The sequence below is a fragment of the Manis javanica genome, chromosome 2 (genome assembly GCF_040802235.1).
Source record: "Manis javanica isolate MJ-LG chromosome 2, MJ_LKY, whole genome shotgun sequence".
NCBI classification, from domain to species: Eukaryota; Metazoa; Chordata; class Mammalia; order Pholidota; family Manidae; genus Manis; species Manis javanica.
The window spans coordinates 49,085,218-49,107,600 of NC_133157.1; the positions used below are offsets into that span (position 1 = coordinate 49,085,218).

At 41.7% G+C, this 22,383-nt stretch overlaps 1 protein-coding gene across 6 annotated transcripts in view; it reads right to left on the minus strand.

The window, feature by feature from the left end:
• The window catches only part of ADAMTSL1 (ADAMTS like 1), an 869,288-nt gene that overhangs the window by 107,255 nt on the left and 739,650 nt on the right, over window positions 1-22,383 (minus strand). For all 6 annotated transcript variants that reach the window (XM_017660035.3, XM_017660032.3, XM_073228449.1 and 3 more), the window contains 2 exons: window positions 18,604-18,814; window positions 4,588-4,767 (listed from right to left, as the gene is read on the minus strand). In XM_017660035.3, the coding sequence (XP_017515524.3) occupies window positions 4,588-4,767; window positions 18,604-18,814 (391 nt within the window). The remainder of the gene's footprint in view (window positions 1-4,587; window positions 4,768-18,603; window positions 18,815-22,383) is intronic.

The window sequence follows — 22,383 nt, forward strand, 5'->3', positions numbered from 1 at the left end:
ATTATAATATTTTAAGGTCAAGCATCAGATAATTGTTATGCATCTACTTTATCTGGGGTGGGGTGCTAGATACTATGGAAAAAAGATGTTCAAGATGGTTCCTAACCTCAGGGTGCTGTCAACAAATGGGGAAATAAGTCAAAAGACACTGTTAACATGAAATAGTATATTAGAGAAATAGAAAGGAGTCACAATAAGATACCACTTCATATCCATTAGAATGGCTATTATAAAAAAGGCAATAATAAGTTATTATTTTAAGTGATGATGTGGGAAAATTACAGCCTTCCTATATTGCTGGTGTGAAAATTGTACAGTACTCTTGGAAAACAGTATGATAGTTTCCTAAGAAGTTAAACATATATTACCATATGAGCTCATAATTTTACTCCTTGGTATCTATCAACCCAAAAGAAATGAAGACATATATCCACACAAAGACTTGTATGTGAGTGTTCATAGCAGCATTATTCATAATGGGCAGAAAGTGGAAACAACTCAAATGTCCATTAACTGGTGAGGACCTAAAATATGGTATATCTGTATAATGAAATATAATTCCACCATGGAAAAGAATGTTATTCTGATGTGTGCTACACTATGGATAAACCTTAAAAACATTACACTAAGTTGAATTTTATAGTATGTAAGTTATGCTTCAACAAATCTGTTTAAAGAATTAAATAGTAAAAAAAGAATGTAGTAAAACTGTAAAACTAAAAGGTAAGTGAAGTATTGTAAAATTAATGCTAACAGTTGTTGAATGCTTATGGTGCACCAGTGATTTCCTGGCCAACGTCTTGAAGATGGGTAGAAACCGGATGGGTGCAGAGAACCTGGGATAAGCACGGGAGGCAGCGGAGCATTCAGAACAGAGGTAGAAGAGTTCAGTGCGTATGTCTGAGGCAGACCGGGGGACAGAGCTAAACTAGGTTGACTGAATGGAGGGACCAGGTTGAGAGTGTCAGGAGCTAGAGGTAGGTTGGAGCCAGATGTCGGAGACTTAATTTTCAGGCAGGAGGTTTGGAATTGGCCCATAAGGCAAAGAGGAGCCATTGAAGGGAGGGGTGAAATGATGAAAGAGGTGTTTTGAGAAGGTTAATCTGGCAATAGTGTCCAGGAGGAACAGGAGTAGGAGATGGATGGCAGGCTGGGATATCAGTTGAGGAGGTTGCTACAGTAGTCCAGGCTTGAGATGATAAAGGCTTGAACAAGGGTCATGGCAATGTGCTATGGTAATTTGAAAAATAACAGTAAAAACCAAAAAAAAAATACTATCTTCCAGTTTCAAGTTTTATATGCTAGTCCATTGAAATGAACTATTCCATGCAAAGTGCTATGATATACAGCACCCTGAAAAACATTTAAGATGCAAAAAACAGAGAAGAGAATCAAACCCAATGCTTTTGTTCCCTGATGACCATGGATTCTATATTCCACCCATCCCTTAGTTTATTGTAAATGACAGTGCCAAATCCAGGGATCAGGTGGGGTGGAGGTAAAGAGCTGGGAAATTTCCAAAGCATGGTCATTTTAGTGCTGCCAAGTAGAAAAATAGACAGTGTGTCAGAAGATGGGGTTATGATTTAAGTCAATTCTTTCTCTAGGCTTGACTTCCACCTCTCTAAAACAGGGAAACTAAGCTGGAGGAGGGATTTCCAAACCATGTTCTGTAGCCATGCTGAGAAGTGGTTCAGGGGCTTCTCTGGTGATCTGGAGACCCCAGCGTTAGAGAACTGGGACCCCTAGTGACACTCCAATCAAAATGGCTCTGATTTTATCTGTTTTAGAGTTTTGCTTTCATAATAACATTGCACTTGAGAAAAGGGTTCTGTGCTTTTAATTTTTAAAAGAACAATTAGGCTGTAGCATCTTCTGTTCCCTCTGGTTCTAAAATTGACAACCGTGATATTCGTTTCTTCTATTTTTTTTGGGGGGAGAACAACTTCCGTAAAAATGGGATTTGGAAATATTTAATAGCCAACTCTTTCAGGAGATGCAAGGGTTTCTATAAAAGAAAAAAAGTAAGGCCTTTGAGAGGTCTCATTCTCAGAATAGAATCTGAAAGTAATTTTATTTGAAGTGTCTAAAACTTTGGCTTAATTCTGTCTCTGAGGGATTCTGTGCAGTAACCATAAGATTGAGCCCAGATAGCTGAGGATGAAAAACACCCATAGATCATCCAAGCCTTCCTTTCCCCACAGGGAGTGGTGTGGGGGGTGTGGAATGCACGTCTCATCTCAGCCAGAGGGCCAGGGGAAGGGCTGTTGGGGTGAGAGGGCCAACCGCAGCCTCTCTGAACGCCCCCAGGAGCACTTCTTTATGGCACCAGTTTGAATTTAATCCCAGTGAATTGGTGGTTATTTCCCACCATTCCAAGTCCCTCCCCAGCGTTTGGAATTTCCATTCATCAACCCAGAAAACTCAGAACTTAAAAACATTCCTTGGATAAGGGCTAAACTCTTCCTAGTTCCTCAAACGTAACTTCCTCCCCCGAAGAAGACTGGCAAAGCCTGTGGGAGGCCTAGGCCATGACCCTGAGTCCAGCCAGTCAAGGTAGGTGCTTGCTTTTATTTCCTGCCTTTCTGACAATGAGCAGGGATGAAAAAGAATCATAGCAGTAATCAGGGGCAACTTCTACTGGGCACAGAGTACTTTATATGCATCATGTAATTTAAGCCTCCAAGTAACCACATAAGTGGTCACTATTATTATCTCCAATATTCAGATGTGCAAACTGAGGTCCAGAAAGCTTAAGTAAGTAGCCCAAGGTTATACAGCCAGTAAGTGGCAGAGTCAGGATTAGAACCTAAGTTTGTCTATCTTCGAGTTTGAATTCTCAACTACCTGAGATGCTTTTCTTAAGGTCTGCATTACTTAAGGGGACACATGGGATCTCAGTTCAGCCGTGTCCTGTCTTTAGTTCCTAATCACAAAGGCACTCCTTCAAATGTGCAAGCTGAAAAGAACTTTTTCTGAATTCTCTGTAGACCTATATGCTCAGAGGCCACACACTCAGGGGCCTGAGGGGACAATTATGATACACACAAGTCCCTTTCTGAGCATCCCGCTGATGGCAGACTATCACCTATAGACTTAGGAGAGTAATGCCTTTTACAGAATGTGCCCGGCAGGAGCTCTTCATCTTCCGCTCACTTCTCAAATACATCAGTGCTTTCTCCTGCACTGCTATTTTTGTTTAGATTTTTTCGTATGTAATACCACACCCTGAATCAACAATCCATGGAAAATTCTAACATGTTTATACATGCGCAGAAACCTACACACATACTTACTCTACACACTTTTGATCTTTTAACCTGTTGGAATGAAACTGTTTCTAAAATATGAAAAATAATCCCCCTTCTGTTCTGAGACATTTGGGGTGAGATACTACTGGAAGGCAATTTGACTGGCAAGATACAAAACCAATGATAAGTATGTAAGTATGTAAGTCAGCCTATGGTTGACTTTCCATGGCAATGACCTGAGCAGGTGCCATCAGATGGAACTCTCTCTGGGTTCATAAAATATGGCCAAGAATTCTAAGAACCTAGGTTGAATGTGGTGACATTGTAATTTTCAGAGGCAGCCTTCCTCTCTGTGGAAGCAGGTGTCTGTGTGAGGCATTTCAGCCAGCCAGCTGCAGCTCCCTCCTGGGAGCCGCGCATCAGTACCAAGGAGGCAATGGGCTCGTAAGGCCAACTCATGTGCTCTGTGCAGGGAAAAGGAGAATCTTGCATTTGGGTTTGACATGGAGATTTTCACTTTCAGACCTGGTGATCCTGTTCTTGGCTAACTCTGCTGGTGAGGCAATGTTTTTGCAGGGGAACTTCTCTGCGGAAGACATGCAGGCTTGTGAAGCTGGGGGAGTTGTAGAGAAGTCAAAGGAGTGGGGGCTGAAAACAAGTTGAAGCTGGGTGCAAATGAATTAACTAAGTGTTAGAGTAGGAATTACTGAGAAAAGCAGGTCAGTTGGGGGTATAGTCCTAACCTAGGAGGGAAGTCAGGAATGGGGAGGGCTGAGGCAATCATCTCCCCAAATGAAAGGCAACAGGGGAAATCAAGTTTTCTTGCTGGGAAGTTGTTGAAGTTTTGGAGCCAGGAAACTGACAGGATTTCCTTGGCCTTCTTTTCCTAATAAATCATGTTCCTTATTGTCCAGTAACTTGGAAGAGAAGAACTAGAGAGGCTTTGCCCTTCCTGACTAGAGACTAGAAACATCTGGGAGTAGGAGGTGCAGGGAGGTCAGGAAGGCAGTGTAGAGAGAGAGGGAGAAGAACCCAGTGTTCTGAGAAGAATCCTGGGCCTCAAAAGCACGAATGAAGCCTGGTTTTGTTCCATGAGGATCCCGTTTACAGTTCCATGCTTCCAGTTGTCGAGTAAGGGCTAGCTGCTTAACTCATGTCCCTGCAGCCTAGTGAAAAGCTAGTTACCCTCTTTGGTATAAATGGCTACAAAAATACTGCTCCATAATTTTAGGAGGATCATTTTGTTCTGTTCTCACCTTCTGTGTGCATAAGTTCGGGGGGCCTTCTTTTCCTCCTTATGCCTCTTTTATAATCTCCTTCTGGAAAGTGTACATACCTCAGTCCAGTCAGAGAGAAGCCACTCGCTAGGACAGTCATTTTTCCTGCAGGCTTGCTGGGAGGCCAGTTTTGAGGCTGAACAGAATGTCTCAGGAAGCTCCAGGAAGCTGCCATCAGCCATGCGTTGTTTGCAAAGAACCTCACGCTTCTGGATGCCCCCTCCACATGTCCTGGAGCACTGGGGATGGAAGAGAAGGTCACCTGACATAGGACAGTGGTGTGTTTGACTCACTGCTTACTGATTATAACCTTAACAGTGGCTGAATAAAGAGTGGGGGAAAAAAATAGAAAAAGAAGAAAAACCAGGAAAGAGCCCAAGGGATTTCACTTCCTCTCCTTGAAATGATTTTTGTAGCAAGATCTACACCCTCTGCACTTAATCTCAAGTATTTAACCAGAGCATCCAGGAATTTCAAGGGCCTTTAAATCTTAGAAAGTTGCTCCTGACCTATGATTTGCAGCCACCCAAGATAAGTGGTTTAAAAGGTTAGTATAATAGAGTGTTAAACATATTTATGATCCAGGGAAAATCATCTGTGCTGCTTCCAGAATGAACAAGAGTGAGCTCCAGCCATCAGTGTAAATCTGGAGGAATTAATCTGCAGAGAAGGCAGCCCTTTTGCTCTTTAAGTGTGTAAACATCCACTCTACCCTATTGGAGAGGCATTAGTTCTGAGACCTGGAGAACTCCCCTGGAACACTCTTTTTTGGTAGGATTGGTGATTTCCCAGGGCAGTGGGAACAAGAACCACTGAAATTTGGAATACATTAAAAATAGCATCCTTCAGTGGTTTTCAGTGGGACCCCAATCAAACACATTGTTTACATGTAACTTAATAGTTACAATGCTGTTGCACGAGCAGGGAGGGAGGCTTCCTGGGGCACAGACTATATTGGCTGTTATCCCAAGTGTTTGTCTCCTCCCATGCAATAGCTAAGGAACCCCAGTTTCTAGCTGGGCACATGGCTTTTCAGCATACAGACCGTATCTGCCAATCTCCCTTGAGGGTAGATGTGGTGATGTGACTATGCTGGCCAACGAGATATACACAGAAAGGTTTGTGCACAACTTTCAGGAAATGACTACAGAGAGTGCAGCATTTTCCCCTTTCCTTTCTCCTCCTTGATGGCTAGAATATGAACATGATGTCTACAATTCAGCCTTCCATCTTGGACAGTGCTGGGCAAAAAGTTGGAAGCGACCTATCTTCCTCGTGGTGATGCCACCATGCTAGCCCCTGGATGACCCGTGTTTGTTTATACGAGAGAGAAATACTATTTGCTTTCATTTAAGCCACTTGTGACTGAGTTTTCTGTCATCTTCAGTCAGATCTATCCCTACCTAGTCTGTCAACAGATGACTACTCTGTGCTGGGGATATTTTACTGTAAAAATTCAAAGGCTCTGTTTCCTTCAAGAATAGCCCCCTTTCTTTAAGCTGCTGTCCTTGGGCTCTCTGAAAAGTCAGGCTTGGCTGACAGAGCCTGAGAGGTTGTGCTAAAGTTGCTGCTCCTGCTGTAGCAGTGGCCTCTCAGAACTCCTGGGGATCTGGGCTCAGGGGGCCCTACTCAGAATGCAAGAAGGATTTGTGCCCACAGTCCAGGCTGGGATGGTAATACAGTGTCCATGAGTATAGTCAGAATGCTACTGTGGCCCTGCTGTCACCCTCTTACTCAGTGGTCCCAACCCTGGATGCACTTTAAGATCACTGGGAAGCTTTTAAAAAGTCTCTGGGCCTAGGCACCATCTAGATCTGTCAAGTCAGAAACTACGGGAGGTGGGTCCCAGGCATCCAATTTTTAAATTAAAAAAAAAAATTTTTTTTTTAAATTTCTAGGTTGTCAACCAGGATTGACAATCATCTCTACAAACAAAGCCCCTCCACCATTTCAAATGGGAGTAAAATAACTGTGGAGAAAAACACAGGATACAGAGAGGCCTCTGAGAGATCCCATGGGGTCTGGACTCCACTTGCACAAACATGCCCTTTGCCTGCAGTTGTCCATGGCTTGAGGTCACACTGCTCCTGGATAATGAAGTTAGAAAAGCTATCAACTGTGTCCACCTAGGGCTTTTAACACTACCTAGAGCTTTTCAAACCATCCAAACCAGTAGCGAGGAACCTTTATTTGCATTTTAAATTAAAAAATTTTGGAATGAGAATAAACTTATTGAGTCCCACAGGAAAAACATTTCGTATGGCTGGATTCAACTGCCTATTTACTAAATAAAAGGTTAATGATGAGGCGGAGCCAAGATGGCAGCATGAGTAGAGCAGTGGAAATCTCCTCCCAAAACCATATATATTTTTGAAAATACAACAAATAAAACTCTTCCTAAAAGAAGGCTAATGATAAAGGTGAAATCACCCTATGAGTAGATCGTGTCCCCACTTTACAGTTTATCTAGTATAGTCTACTTACACACTCAGCTTCCTGGCATAGCCTAGAAGCTGTCTGTGTTCAAGTGTAGCCTTTGGCTCAGAAATCAAAGGCTCTAGGGAGAACATGTTTCCTGGACCACAACACAGATGAATTATTTGAGAATGTTGGTCCCCAACCTGGATCGTGGGCCAGCTCCTGACCATCAGGGATGATCACAGAGTGGAGGCTGAGGATTGAATTGTAAAGTGCCACCCTCCAGTGGGGACAGGGTGACACCAGGCCCTTGGCAGGCCTGGGGTTTATGAGGCCTAAGGCCCTCAGTGTGAAACAGTAGTCAGAGAGGGGTTCCTCCAAGCACAGGAAAGAGAAGCTGAGCTTGAGCACATCCTTGAGCTCTATCAACCCAGCCTAGAACATGTGGTTGGTAGGGGCTGGTGAACATGGCACAGAATGGAAGTACACCAGTTCTTAGTCCTGTGTGGCCTTAGCTGAGTCCCTTCACCTCTCTAGCCTCATCACAGATCCAAACAGTTCCTTCCAAGGGCTTGTCTAGCATGTCATTTAGCATTAATTACAGAAAAAGTCTATGGCCTTTGTGCTAGTGATTCAAGTTGTGAGTGGCCTAGGCCTTTGGCTTCTGTGGCTCACTTTGGTGTCTCCCTGGCTTTTTCAATTATGGAAGAAGCAAAACAAACATTTAACTTAGTTCTTGTTTAGCAGCAGTTCAATAGACTCTTAAAGGATTTTACTTCTCTAATACATTTTATATCCACACTGCCTAGCACAGTGCCTCCTGTGAATGTAAATCCTCAATAATTGTGGAACTGAATTGAAGTTGGTGGTTGGGATACATTTAAATCAGAGGCTAAGAATTCCATTTACTTAGAATAAGCCCTTTTTGTTAAAACTACGGCTTTAAATTTGGATTTACAGTCTTTTTGCATGATTTCTCAGGTTTAGCCTTCTCTTCTGTTGAATTCTCATCTCTAACCAACCAGTTATTCCTTCATCAGATTAATTATACCTTTTATTACAGTTAAGCCCTCCTTCAGAATTCTTTTATAACTAGAAGACTAACATGTGGATTACTGATTCCTAAGGATTTGCCAAATTTAGGGACTGTATTCTTCACCATTCTTTCTATTCTATGCATTATTAGAATTCTTCGGTGAACTAAACATAATTTTGTTCAAGACATAATTGTCTGAAAACAAACAAACAAGTTTATGCTGATGAGTCAAAAGTTTAAATCTTAAGCTCTGACTTTCCCCGATGGCTACTGCACATGGCCACTTAAATGCAAACAGGCATCTTGACTTAAATGTGTCCCCCAATTTTTTTCTTTTAAAATTGAAGATTTGTTTGTTTCTCAGAAAGAAGTGGTCAGGGTAGGAGTTAAATAACAGAGTGACATTTTATAACTGATGCTGGAGGTATGTGACTTTCGGTATGATCCATAAATATATATATATATATATATATATATATATATATATATATATACTGCAGTGAAAATGCAGTATATTTTTCTATGTAAGAAATAAATGGCTAATTAAGAAAATTCATCCCCTAAACCTCAAAATGACATCAAACCACTTTTCTTCTAATCCTTCAATTATAATTCATAGTCAGATTCCCCATGGTCCTATGTCCTATTTAGTTTGTTAGGCACAAAGAACATGCTCTTGAAGTTTCTGTTACCTGGTGGCTACACTTTAGGCACAGCACTAGTGATGCTGGATTTGTAGACCTCTTCAATGCCTGCTGGCTGAAATTTTCTTTTTAAAAATATCTTCTAAGGCATATGGGCTTCCATTCAGTCTGGATAAATGTTCCAAAAATAAACAAGTAGCTGAATAAGACCATTTCTCAGACTCAAGCTGCTCAAGCTTCTTAGTGAATGTGGCAACAAGGAAAAATGAAGGTTAATTTTCTCTCTTTCAAATTGAGGAAGTAGATGATGAAAATAATTGGTCTTGTTTTAAGGGTGGAGATATAACAAAATTGTGCTAGAGTGTGACCGCTCAGAATAACATAGCTGGGTTATCACTTTGCAGATAGGACCTGATTTAAAGGACAGACCTGCAGATGATCCCCCCAACACTATACAGTCTGCAACAATATGGTGATCGAACAACTGCAAAAAGATCCTTAAAAATTCAGTTTATTATTTTGAAGTCTGATCTACACAGAAAGCTTTTAGGACTTTTTCAATATCCAGAAGTTAAAGTGCAGACTCCTGAGGACAGTCTCAGAGTCCTGACGCTCTACCCCATGGTGAGCTTCCCAACCACACGCCTTCCTGGCCTGCTTTGGGCTGGTACTTCAGCGACAGGCGACCACATGCCCTTCACTGGGCACACTGATGTCTTCTCTGCCCAGGCCTCTGATAATGTTATTCACTCTGTGAGCAATGCCCTTCACTTCTTCGTCTATCCTGAAACTTCCAAGACATTTCTGCAGGCCTAGCTCAAAGGCCATTTCACAAAAGCCTCATCTAACCCCCTCACTTCATGGCAAATGAGTCACCTGGCACCCCGCCTTGACCTGGAAAGGTGCTGCATGCCTCCTCGAAGGGCTAGTTATTTATGTGCCTGCTCTTTTCCTCTGCCTCCCTGCATGCACACAGGATTATACATCTTTTGAGGAAAGAGAATGTATTCATCTTTTTATTCCCCAGTGCCTCATGCAGCATCTGGCAAAGAGCATGCACTTCATAAATGTTTGTTGAATTGATGATTGGATAAACAAAAGAGCCCCAAATCCAGATGTTTAAAGGATGTAAAACAAACATCCAGCTGATGGGCTGAACATCCACCTTTTTTTTTTTTTGAGAGGGCATCTCTCATATTTATTGATCAAATGGTTGTTAACAACAATAAAATTCTGTATAGAGGGGGTCAATGCTCAATGCACAATCATTAATCCATCTCAAGCCTAATGCTCGTCAGTCTCCAATCTTCTGAAGCATAATGAACAAGTTCTTACATGGTGAACGAATTCTTACATAGTGAATAAGTTCTTACATGGTGAACAGTACAAGGGCATTCATCACAGAAACTTTCGGTTTTGATCACACATTATGAATTATAAAGAATCAGGTCAAATATGAATATTGGTTTGATTTTTATACTTGATTTATATGTGGATCCCACATTTCTCCCTTTATTATTATTATTATTTTTATTTTTAATAAAATGCTGAAGTGGTAGGTAGATGCAAGATAAGGTAGAAAACATAGTTTAGTGTTGTAAGAGAGCAATTATAGATGATCAGGTGTGTGCCTGTAGACTATGTGCTAATCCAAGCTAGACAAGGGCCTTAAAACATCCACGGACGCAGATTTCTCTCAAAACGGGGGGAGGGGGTGAGGTTCTAAGCCTCACCACTGTTGATCCCCAATTTCTCACCTGATGGCCCCCCTGCGACTGTGCCTGTCTTAGGTTGTTCCTCCCTTGAGGAATCTTACCCGTCTGGCTAACCAGTCATCTTCCAGGGCCATACAGGGAGTGAACATCCACCTTTTATCAGGCTGTTCTGTCATTAGCCAGAAGCAGCTTCTAAGTCAGGCAGCAGTGGGTTTCAGCCAGGAATGCTGGGCTGGGGACTCTGACCTGCCTGGGCTAGTATGGCTGGTAGACAACCATCCAGTGAAGTTAATATTGTCATGGATTTTGCTCTTAAATGCTTGTCTCATTTTTGCTCAAAAAGTTTCACTGATGTGTTTACAGTGATAAAAAAGTCTTCAGAAATTTTTAAAAATTAAAGATGAAATTTCAAATTAATAAAGGTTCCAACCTCTGTGATGACTTTGTGAACATGTTGAGATTACCTGTTGAGGCTGATGGTTCTGAAGAGAGAGGCAGAATGCAAAGACAAGAAATTTTAAAATGAGACAGCAAGAGAAATCTAATATAACTAAATGAAAAATGTATGCCTTTAAGAATTGTCATTTAAAATAATATTGTGCTATGAAGAGGTAGATCTATGGTAAGAAGTATTATTCTAAAATATATGCTATATACAGAATAAATAACCAAAAAGAGTATTTATATTGCTTATGCTCCTGGCATACATATTTCATAATATAAAGTCATAGATCCATTAGTTTATAAGAAAATTAAAAAATATACAATAAAGGGAATGTTTAATGGTTATGTTACTATACAAAAATGCAATGGCCTAAGTAGTCTGTATTTTTAAAATTTTCCCATAATCAGCACATTCATAAATTCTACCTGTATTGACACTTTTAATTTCATCTTGGTAGTTTAATCTACTGAGAACTGAGTTCATTTCCTCAGTATCTCAAGTCATATTACTGAGGCCAACACAAAAATTTACTGAGAGCTGAGTTATTTCTTTGGTATCTCAAGTGATATTACTGAGCTCAACACAAAAGTCCACAGCCTTGTAAGGTCAACTTTCCAATTTTAACATAATGTGTTCTACTTATAGTTTCTAACTCATTTCATTGATTTCTTCATTCACTCATTCACTCTTTCATCAAACATTTATTGAGTACATTGTACTAGGCATTGTACTAGGCGCTGGGGATTTAAGATGACTAAAAAATGGTTACTCTCCCTCAGGTGTTTGCAGTCCAATCAGGGAGAAAAATTATAAAACTTTATAAAAAATTACTACCAAAGAAGAAATACAGAGAAGAATGAAACTAACCCTTTATAGAAAAATTGGAGAAGGCTCTGCAGGGGAGGTGACATGTGAGGGTGTGCCCAGGGAGACAAGGAGTGCTGGCAGAGTTAGCTGATGTGCCCACAGAACCAGGGTGCAAAAGAACATGGCATGTTCAAACCTCTATGAGGAGTCCTGAGAAGGTAGAGCATAGAGTTTATGGAGAAGTATAGTCAGAAAGGAGGCTAAGAAGCCTGATGAAGGGAAGACAGTGAAGGAAGTTGGACATATCTGGACATAATCCTAAGACCACGGGGTGTCATTAAGGGTTTAAGGTAGGGGGTAATGACGCAATTTGTAGAAAATGATTCAGGCAACAAAAGCCACTGGATTCCAAAGAGTATTGCCCTGTGAGATAGTAAGAGGCGTGCCATGGAAAAAAGGTTTCCTGGTCAAATAAGTCTAAATAACACTGTGTACCATACCCCTACTGGAGGTTCTCAGTGTATATTAATACTTTAAAGGCTTGACTGCAGGCTTGTGGTGCAGAACCATTGATACCAGGTTGGGAAACTCTGGATGAGAATTAAGTGACATAGCCAGCACAAGGCTGTTGGTGATGGTTTGGTGAGTTGGGAGGGCTGGACCCCAGGCAGTGGGAGGGTTAGGAGGCAGTGGGGAGATGCAGGAGATAGAGTCAACAGGACTTGGATGTTGACTGAGTGTGAGGGACAACTGAGGCTGAGATGGCTCCAGTTTCCAGCTAGAACAGGCTAGCTGGTGACATCACTCACACTGGAAGACCCACCAAGGAAGACTGGGTTTTCTGGGGAAGGAGGCAGGTAGTTATATTACTGAACTTGGTGTTAGACCTTTGGAATTTGAGATTCAGAGGTTCAAATGCAGTGCTTGTTATATGACATTTGTCAAAACTGAGCCAAAATTAGGGCTCAGCGAAACAAAGAAAATGAGGACTGGAATCTCACACACACAAAAAAATCACTAAATGAGAACAGAATTTCCATCCCAACCATTTTGTGGATTGGAATTACCTTGTTCATTTAATATCAACTAAACTTTCTGAATCCTGGAAATACAAGTGGCATACAGTATTTTTGTGTTCAGTATTCCTGTTATGATGCGAAGTATGGGGTTGCACATCCCCTAAAATTCAGAGCAATTACAAAGAATAAAAGCAATTATTTCTGCAAATAAAAACAAAAATACTGCTCATGTGACATCTGATCTGTTTTGCTCACATTTCTTTTTGCTTCTAAAGGTAAGATCAGTGTCCATTTCCTCATGAAATACTCAACTAAAAATGAGACAGGCATCCTAATAGATTTCTATTTTTCTCCCCAGATACATTTTAAATAACCATGGTATCTAGTTTATGAGGACTTGTATTCTAGTCACTGGAATATAACAAAACTGATGACTGAATTGACTCTTCCTGCCAGAACTCAGCCGTCTAATCCAGACCAAAGTCATTCTTTTCTGTGTTTAAATCTAGAATATAAAAATTTAATTCTCAAGCATTTATAGTTGTCATTAAAATTATTTTTTCTTAATATTACCAGCAGGGACTCATCTCTCATATACCTTTTTACACAGCTAAACTATAGGCATTTTAAATTTAACCCTATTAAAAATAAATGTTAATAGGGAAATGGCCACATATTTTAGTTTTAAGCAAGGGGGAAAATAGAGGCTATGGTGATTGTTTCAATTTCTGCACAGATGTGTGCAATATGTGTATACAGTTGGATGGACACAATCCTGAACATAAAACATATGCAATATAGAGAAATATAAATTATGCTTCAGAGTGGACTGTCTAATTCAACTAAACCTTCTAGCACATTTCTCATTGCTCTTTTGTTCTTTAGAATAAAAATGAATACAGAAAGAAGATTGATGCATACAAAGCTCACAGATAGTGGCAGGGAGAGGGGAGGTACAAGGCTGATTTTGAATATCAAGGGCCTTGTGCGAGGAGAGACTAATGCTTGGCCCACAATACAGCACATTGTAGTAGCCTGAGAAGTGACCCCAAAGACATCTATGTCCTAATCACCAGGACCTATAAATATGTTACCTTACACAGTAAAAGAGACTTTGAAGATGTGATAAGTTAAGCATGCTGAGGTGGAGAGATTACCTGGATTATCCAAGTGTGCTTGACATAGTCACAATGGTCTTTGTAAGGGAGGCAGGAAGATCAGAGACAGAAGATGTAAGGACAAAATCAGAAGGGACCAGGAGCCAAGGAAGCTAGCAGCCTCTAGAAACTGGAAGAGGCAAGGGAGTAGATTCTTTCCTAGAGCTTCCAGAAAGAACACAGGACTGTTCTGAGTTTAGCCCACTGAGACGATTTCAGACTTCTGTTCTTCGGAGCTATATGATAGTAAATTTAAGCTGTGTTAAACCCTAAAGGTGGGGTAATTTGTTACAGCAGCAATAGGAAACACACACAGATTAACTGCCCTGAATAAGGCCACATATATTGGGTTTTATGTAAACTGCTGGTTTTAGAGCTGTTATCAGATTTCCTCACAATTTAATACTTTACAACAAATGATAAGGTCTTGGGAAAGCTTCATTGCACAGTGAAAAAAAGAAGAGGTTCGAAGCATATAGACCACTTTTCCATTTACTGGCTAAGTGACCCAGGCAAGCACAACCTCCCTGAGCTTTGTTTCCTCATAGTGTTTCTGTAGGGATTAAAAGAGAAAATGCCAGAGAGGTAGAATGAGTTCTACATTAAGTTAAATTCATGTTAGCCTCACAGCTACTCATCTGTGAAATGGGATAATAGTAGTAACCATCACATAGGCCAGTGAGGATTAAAGAGGTAAATATGGAAAGCACCTAGAACTGTGCTTGATACACAGTAAGTGCTGCTATCCTTAAAAAGGGAAGGAGTTCCTGAAGTGTAGCAAGTGCTCCATAAATGGACTGGCAGATGGGCCATGTACATTTTCAGCAGCATCCTCTATGCTTCACATATCTGCACTGTGTACTAGGGAGTCTCACTGAGACCTGGTCTCCACCAGGACTGATCTTCTGGTCTAAGGCAGAAGTCATGCGAAAGTGCCTGTCCAGGTATGGTGGTCTGTGACTGCTAAGTGAGCAGACTGACCATGAGCACCGTGTAACTCCCATGGGGGAGGGTAAGAGAGGGTCCTGGCAGAAGAGGCAGGGTTCCTACCCCATTTGACAAGCAGAAGGGAGGGGAACTGCATGTGGGCACGGCCAACAGGAACATGCAAGCAGGGCAGGGAGAAGTGACTGGAGATGGATGGGGCAGAAGTGCAGGGGAATGAAGGCTGCTGATGAGGCCACCAGGCCTTACTGTATGGCAGTAGAGGGTCCCTGAGAAAAATCTTAGCAGAAGACTGCCATGATCAAGGTGTCTCGGACTGACTTATGGCATACGTAACAGTGGTTCCCAATCATGGTGCTGTAACATACACTGTGAAAAGATCCCTTGTGAGGTATACAAAGTAATGCATAGCCAACACCACAGATGATGCCGCTGTATATGTTTAATAAATTAGAGAAAATTCAGAAGACCAATCCATTAAATATGTGTTTCAAAAGCCACTAAACACAAACCAATGAAATATTAAAGGTAAAAATTAAATGAGTCCTTCACACAAAACCAGATATGAAAACCAAGGGGTATAGTATTTAGAGTTAGAACTGAAATAAAGGACTCCTAAACTAAAGCTAAAATTAGAGTTTTGCTATATTTTTGTTTGTTTCTGAAATAAAGTTTTAGCATAAATACTTGGATTCCCTGATAGTCCTTTCCAAACTTGCTGAATGCGTAAACATTGGCTATTTGCTATTTGTCTGGCAAATATTCCACAAAGGACCAAGGAGGTGGCATTTCCTACCTGGGAAATGACAATTCATGTAATTTATGTTCTTTCCTTCCAGGATGAAAAACATATGGATGATTTCAGTGGTAGCCCAGTGTTCAAATGGCGAAGAGGGGAGTTTCTACCTTAAAACAGGCCAATGTCCATCAGTTTGTTATGCATCCCTTTGAATGAAGCATGTGCTCCCCCATCATATAAAAAAAAACAACTGTAGGCTGTAGTTGAAGGATCAGAGACTTCAACACTGTCCTCTATTAGATGCAAGCAACTAAATGGAAAAGATCACATGAGTGCACGGTAGGATCCTTGTCCCAACAAGGATGGCCAAGGAACCAGAGGGCTCACCAGGCAAACAGATAATCAGCAGCTGGTGTCTCAACTAACTGGAGTCCTAAGACAATAGCCAATTAGCTTGGAGTCACTGATATTACTCTTATTCCACCATGTGGCATAAATGACGACTTTCTTTTAACAAAGAGTCAGTAATAGCTGATTTCACCTAACAAAGCTTAATGGAAGAAGGATTCTAGGAAATAAAGAACAGTTTATTGTTTCCTCTAGATTTAGAGAGATTTCTAAAAATAACCAAGGATTCTTTGCACAGATGCTTAAGCACTTAACAGGGTTTTCTCTAGAGGACAGAATTATCGGTGGCTTTCACTTTCTACATTCTTTATTTTTAACTATGTTTGCATATATTTTCACAGTTATTATGTATTGGATAGGAAAGAAGATACTTTTTAAAAGTCTTAAAAGTATGTACTGAGTGGCTCACTGGACAGACTTCAAAGATCTGAAAAATGGACTTAAATCAGACTCACCCCCAATTCTCTCTAATGGAAGGAAAAAGAAAGTTTTCAAAATAAATTCCTGTCTTAATAGGCCTATGGTAGGTGGGAAATGGACAAATAATCAACTCTTTGGCAATCCAGTGTTTCAGTAGGTACACTGCGTGTGGGGGTGGTGGTGGTAGCAACTTACTGAAAAAGGTTATGTATACTGATGTGCTCTAAAAACTGAAGAAAGAGCCTGGGTCACTGCCATTTTTCAGTAGCATGTGTGGCTACTGAAAAGAGGTTGGTGTTCACTGAGATTCACTAGTAGGTCAATTTTAGGACCTATAGCCATAAAACAAACATATTGGTAAGATTAAAGTCAGAATTTTCAGGATTTGTTAGGGAGTATCTTGATCTATTCATTCATTTTGTCATTCAAAACAAACATTTTATTCAGAACTCACAATACAGAACTAATAGCAATACAAGTTAATAATACAGGGACTTAATATAATAGGGGAGATTGATTTGGGTTATTTCTGGTCTTTTCTCAGGGTTGGCAGGAGTTGGTGGTATAGTTGGAAGTCATGGAGTCATTCTACTTAAAGATTACAGTGCAAATGCACTGGAAATCAAGAGACCTTGGTTCTGGACCAGGCTTTATGAGTTTGAGCAAGGACACATCAAGGTCACATTTATATCATGTGTGAAACAAGGGGGCGCACAGATAATCCCTGAGGGTCTTTTCAGCCAGAGTAGTCTCTGACAATGGGTTATAGTGACAAGGAACACATAACACTGGGTTGATGGCCAACCCTAAATCTGCTACCTGTAGGAACCTCACAGCTAAAGTGAAGATAATAAGACCTACTTTTCATTGGATTATTATGAGGATCTACTTCAATTATTATGACAATTGTGTTATAATAATATTTCTTTGCAGAACACTGGTACATAGGCATTCAAAATATATAGCATCTTCTTGACTTCCACAAACCATCACACAGTAGCACAGAATTTATGAACTTAGCCATATATATTTAAGCGCTAAAGGGAAATACATGGTCAACATCTATTCCCAGATGCTTTATACTTTAGTATTTTGCTCACTGATTATTCTTTGATTCTCTGAGCTACTAAATCACAGCCCCAAGAAAGGCAGGGAGCAGGAAGGGGCTCTGCCAATGGTTTGTGAAAAAGCATGGAAGATACACGATGACCTAGAGATGGCAGCCCCTCTGCAGCATGAAGACAAGGGTCATGCAAGCTGCTATGCTCTCTCCTTCTCAGCTGGATGACCATAACACTTATCATTCTAATTGGGACATTTTTGAAAATGAAAAACTGGTTCAGTGAAACTAGGATGTATGCTTCCCCCAACCCCGCACCTTTCAGGTTTACATTTTGTGACCAGCTTTAAAGCTATGTTTGATAGTCCAGCAGGGAGGAAATTAAAAAATAAGATTCTATACAAATAATCTAAAATCATTCTGTATTTTTTAAAAGCATGCAAAAATATTAACTAAACATCGGTAGATATATATTAATTTTAGATAGGATATTATGATAGAATAATTGTGTTTATATTATTGTAATGTATGCTTTAGATTGGGGTCAGCAAAGCTTTTCTGTAAAAGGACAGAGTAAGTATTTCAGGTTTTATGGGCCATACATATAGTCTCTGTCAAAACCACGCAGTTCTACCCTTGTAGTAGAAGCAGCCATAAACAATACATAAAAGAATGGGTGTAGCTGTGTTCCAATAAAACTTTATTTACAATGACTCGCCTTATTTGGCTTTGGGCAGCAGTTTGCCAGCTCCTATGGTAAAATAATAGTAACCAGATATTTGAAATTCACAGCATCAGGATAATTAAAGAAAGTCTAGAATTGACTGTACTTCTAACCTTCTATTTTGCTAAGTTACTTCGTTTAAAAAAAAAAGGAAAGGCATTACCTACTATGTTCACCTCTTAGAATTCTTAACAGCAAAAAACTAGAAAGGGCACAAATTCAGAGCAAATTTAGTGATATGGAAAACCTACTATACTGTCCTTATGTTAAAAGTTTTTTCTTAGTTTGGTGAAAACTGTGTCATGAATATACTCAGATTAACAGACTGTTTCTGGAGTTCATTGGATGTGGAAAAAAGCACAATATTTATAATGAACACATCTGGATTTGAATAAGGTTGGGGGGAGTGCTGAGAAGAGAGAGATGGGCAGGCCTTGGACATTCCGTTAATGTGACAAAACCATGCAGAGAGAATGTCTCCTGTCCTGAATCACAACTGCAAACACAAACCCCAATATGGAGTAACCTGCAAACTCACCGGCTGCCATTGTGCAGGGTACCAGGCTGGGGGGCAGTTGAAGCGGTTACAAGCTTGCACTGCGCTGGGCTTGGGCTGGTGACATAGTTCATCTGCTAGGATTACTGTCTCATTCGTCTCTCTGGAAAGTAGGTGAGAGCAGAAGACGTCTCTGGTCTGGAGGCCGACCCCGCAGGTGAGACTACATGGACTCCATCTGCCAATTTCCCACCTGGGGAGAAATCAGAGAGGAAGAGGAGACACCCTGAGATCCTGTGCAGGGAAGATCATGGAGTCAACTGCTACTAGTGGAGTGAAAACACCTACCTGGGGATGTGGCAAGTTACAGCACAAGACTGGCTAGGAATTCTTTCCCAAGACTAGAACCCATCCTCTCCTTCATACTCTAGAATTCATTTAGAATAAAGAAAGAGGGTGATAAAATGGAACAGCCAGTTTTTACCCACAAAATCACCAAGGGTGGTCACAACCATGTCTATTTTGATGAAATAAATTAACCATAAAAATAAGGGGGTATGCTTGATAAAACATAGGTTTGAGCACATAAAGGCTCTAAGTAGCACATATGCAATAGTGGGTCTAGAAGAAGTCTTCCTGCTAATCTCTCCAGCTGTCCTCCTTTGCAAGACAGAAATTTGTGCTTGTTTTTCTTGGGCTTTAAAATGAAAGGTTGTTGGCTCCAACTTCCTTCAAACTTCCATCATACCACAGAAATGTCTCTGTCTTATGTATAAATATCATCACTGCTTGAGACTGGAGAATGTAACAAAAGTGAAGGTTGCTAAATAGATCAGTCTTCTTGAGGAGAAATAAGTGGAGAGAATGCCTTTTTAAAAATTATCTGGGAAGGCGGAGCCAAGATGGCGGCGTGAGTAGAGCAGTGGAAATCTCCTCCCAAAAACACATAGAGCTATGAAAATATAACAAAGAAAAATCTTCCTAAAATAGAGACCACAGGACACAGGACAACATCCAGACCACATCCACACCTGCAAGAATCCAGCGCCTTGTGAAGGGGGTAAGATACAAGCCCCAGCCCGGCGGGACCCGAGCGCCCCTCCCCCCGGCTCCCGGCGGGTGGAGAGAAACCGGAGCGGTTTTTTTTTTTTTTTTTTTTTTTTTCTTTTTTTTTGGCGAGCGCTTTTTGGAAGCCTTAGAGGGACGGGCCCCCGTTGCTGGGGAGGCAGGGTGGCGGGACCGGTGAGGAGGTGCCTGGGAACGGCGCCGGAGGACAAAGAATATCCCGCGTTTCTCCCTGTGAGACCTGGGGGCGGGTGCCTGAGACCGGTGCCTGAGGACGGAGGAGGTCGCGCGTTTTTCCCCTTTTTTTTTTTTTTTTCTCTTTTTGGCGAGCGCTTTTTGGAAGCCTTGAAGGGACGGGGACCACAGTGCTAGGGAGGCACGGTGGCGGGACTGGTGAGCGGGTGGCTGGGACCGGCGCCTGAGGACAAAGAATATCCCCCGTTTTTCCCTGCGGGACCGGTGGGCGGGTGCCTGAGACTGGCACTTGAGGACAGAGGAAATCGCGCGTTTTTCCCCTTTTTTTTTTTCTCTTTTCTGCGAGTGCTTTTTGGAAGCCTAAAAGGGACAGGGACCCCGGTGCTAGGGAGGCAGGGCGGCGGGACTGGTGAGCGGGTGCCTGGGACCGGCACCTGAGGACAAAGAATATCCCGCATTTTTCCCTGTGGGACCGGTGGGTGGGTGCCTGAGACCAGCACCTGAGGACGGAAGAAATCGCGCGTTTTTCCCCTTTTTTTTCTCTCTTTTTGCCGAGTGCTTTTTGGAAGCCTTGAAGGGACAGGGACCCCGGTGCTAGGGAGGCAGGGCGGCGGGACTGGTGAGCGGGTGCGTGGGACCAGTGCCTGAGGACAAAGAATATTCAGCGTTCCTTCCCTGCGGGACCGGTGGGTGGGTGCTTTTTGGAAGCCTTGAAAGGACAGGGACCCTGGTGCTAGGGAGACAGGGCAGCAGGACCAGTGAGCGGGTGCCTGGGACCGGCACCTGAGGAGAAAAAAAAAAAAAAAATCGCTTGTTTTTTCCTTTTTTTTCCTTTTTTTTTTCTCTTTCTTTCTGTTCCCTCTCTCATTGTTGCTGCTGTTGTTTTGGTTTGGAGAGTGCTTTTTGGAAATCTTAAAGGGGCAGGACAGGTCACTTAGACCAGAAGCAGGGAATCTGGGGATCTCTGGGCACTCTAACCCCCTGGGCAGCAGGGAGCACAGAGGCCCCTTACGGAGATAAATAGTCTCCTGGCTGCTTCCCCTCCAACGGGGCTCCACCATTTTGGAGGAACAGCCCCAGCCAGGCTAAGCCCACAGCAACAGCGGAGATAAACCCCAAAGCAACTGGGCAGGAAGCAGAAGCCCTGTCTGTGCACAGCTGCCCAGCACAAGCCACTAGAGGTCGCTATTCTCCCAGGAAAAGGCTACAAACCAACAAGAAGGGAAGCTCTTCCAGCGGTCACTTGTACCAGCTCTGCAAACTATCTCTATCACCATGAAAAGGCAAAACTACAGGCAGACAAAGATCACAGAGACAACACCTGAGAAGGAGACAGACCTAACTAGTCCTCCTGAAAAAGAATTCAAAATAAAAATCATGAACATGCTGACAGAGATGCAGAAAAAAATGCAAGAGCAATGGGATGAGATGCAGAGAAAAATGCAAGAGCAGTGGGATGAGATGCAGAGAAAAATGCAAGAGCAGTGGGATGAAGTCCGGAAGGAGATCACAGATGTCAGGAAAGAGATCACAGAAGTGAAACAATCCCTGGAAGGATTTATAAGCAGAATGGATAAGATGCAAGAGGCCATTGAAGGAATAGAAGCCAGAGAACAGGAACGTATAGAAGCTGACATAGAGAGAGATAAAAGGATCTCCAGGAATGAAACAACACTAAGAGAAATATGTGACCAATACAAAAGGAAAAACATTCGTATTATAGGGATACCAGAAGAGGAAGAAAGAGGAAAAGGGATAGAAAGTGTCTTTGAAGAAATAATTGCTGAAAACTTCCCCAAACTGGGGGAGGAAATAATCGAACAGACCATGGAATTATACAGAACCCCCAACAGAAAGGATCCAAGGAGGACAACACCAAGACACATAATAATTAAAATGGCAAGGATCAAGGACAAGGAAAGAGTTTTAAAGGCAGCTAGAGAGAAAAAGGTCACCTATAAAGGAAAACCAATCAGGCTAACATCAGACTTCTCAACAGAAACCCTACAGGCCAGAAGAGAATGGCATGATATACTTAATGCAATGAAACAGAAGGGCCTTGAACCAAGGATACTGTATCCAGCACGACTATCATTTAAATATGATGGTGGGATCAAACAATTCCCAGACAAGCAAAAGCTGAGGGAATTTGCTTCCCACAAACCACCTCTACAGGGCATCCTACAGGGACTGCTCTAGATGGGAGCACCCCTAAAAAGAGCACAGAACAAAACACACAACATATGAAGAATGGAGGAGGAGGAATAAGAAGAGAGAGAAGAAAAGACTCTCCAGACAGTGTATATAACAGCTCAATAAGCGAGCTAAGTTAGGCAGTAAGATACTAAAGAAGCTAACCTTGAACCTTTGGTAACCACGAATCTAAAGCCTGCAATGGCAATAAGTACATATCTTTCAATAGTCACCCTAAATGTAAATGGACTTAATGCACCAATCAAAAGACATAGAGTAATAGAATGGATAAAAAAGCAAGACCCATCTATATGCTGCTTACAAGAAACTCACCTTAAACCCAAAGATAAGCATAGACTAAAAGTCAAG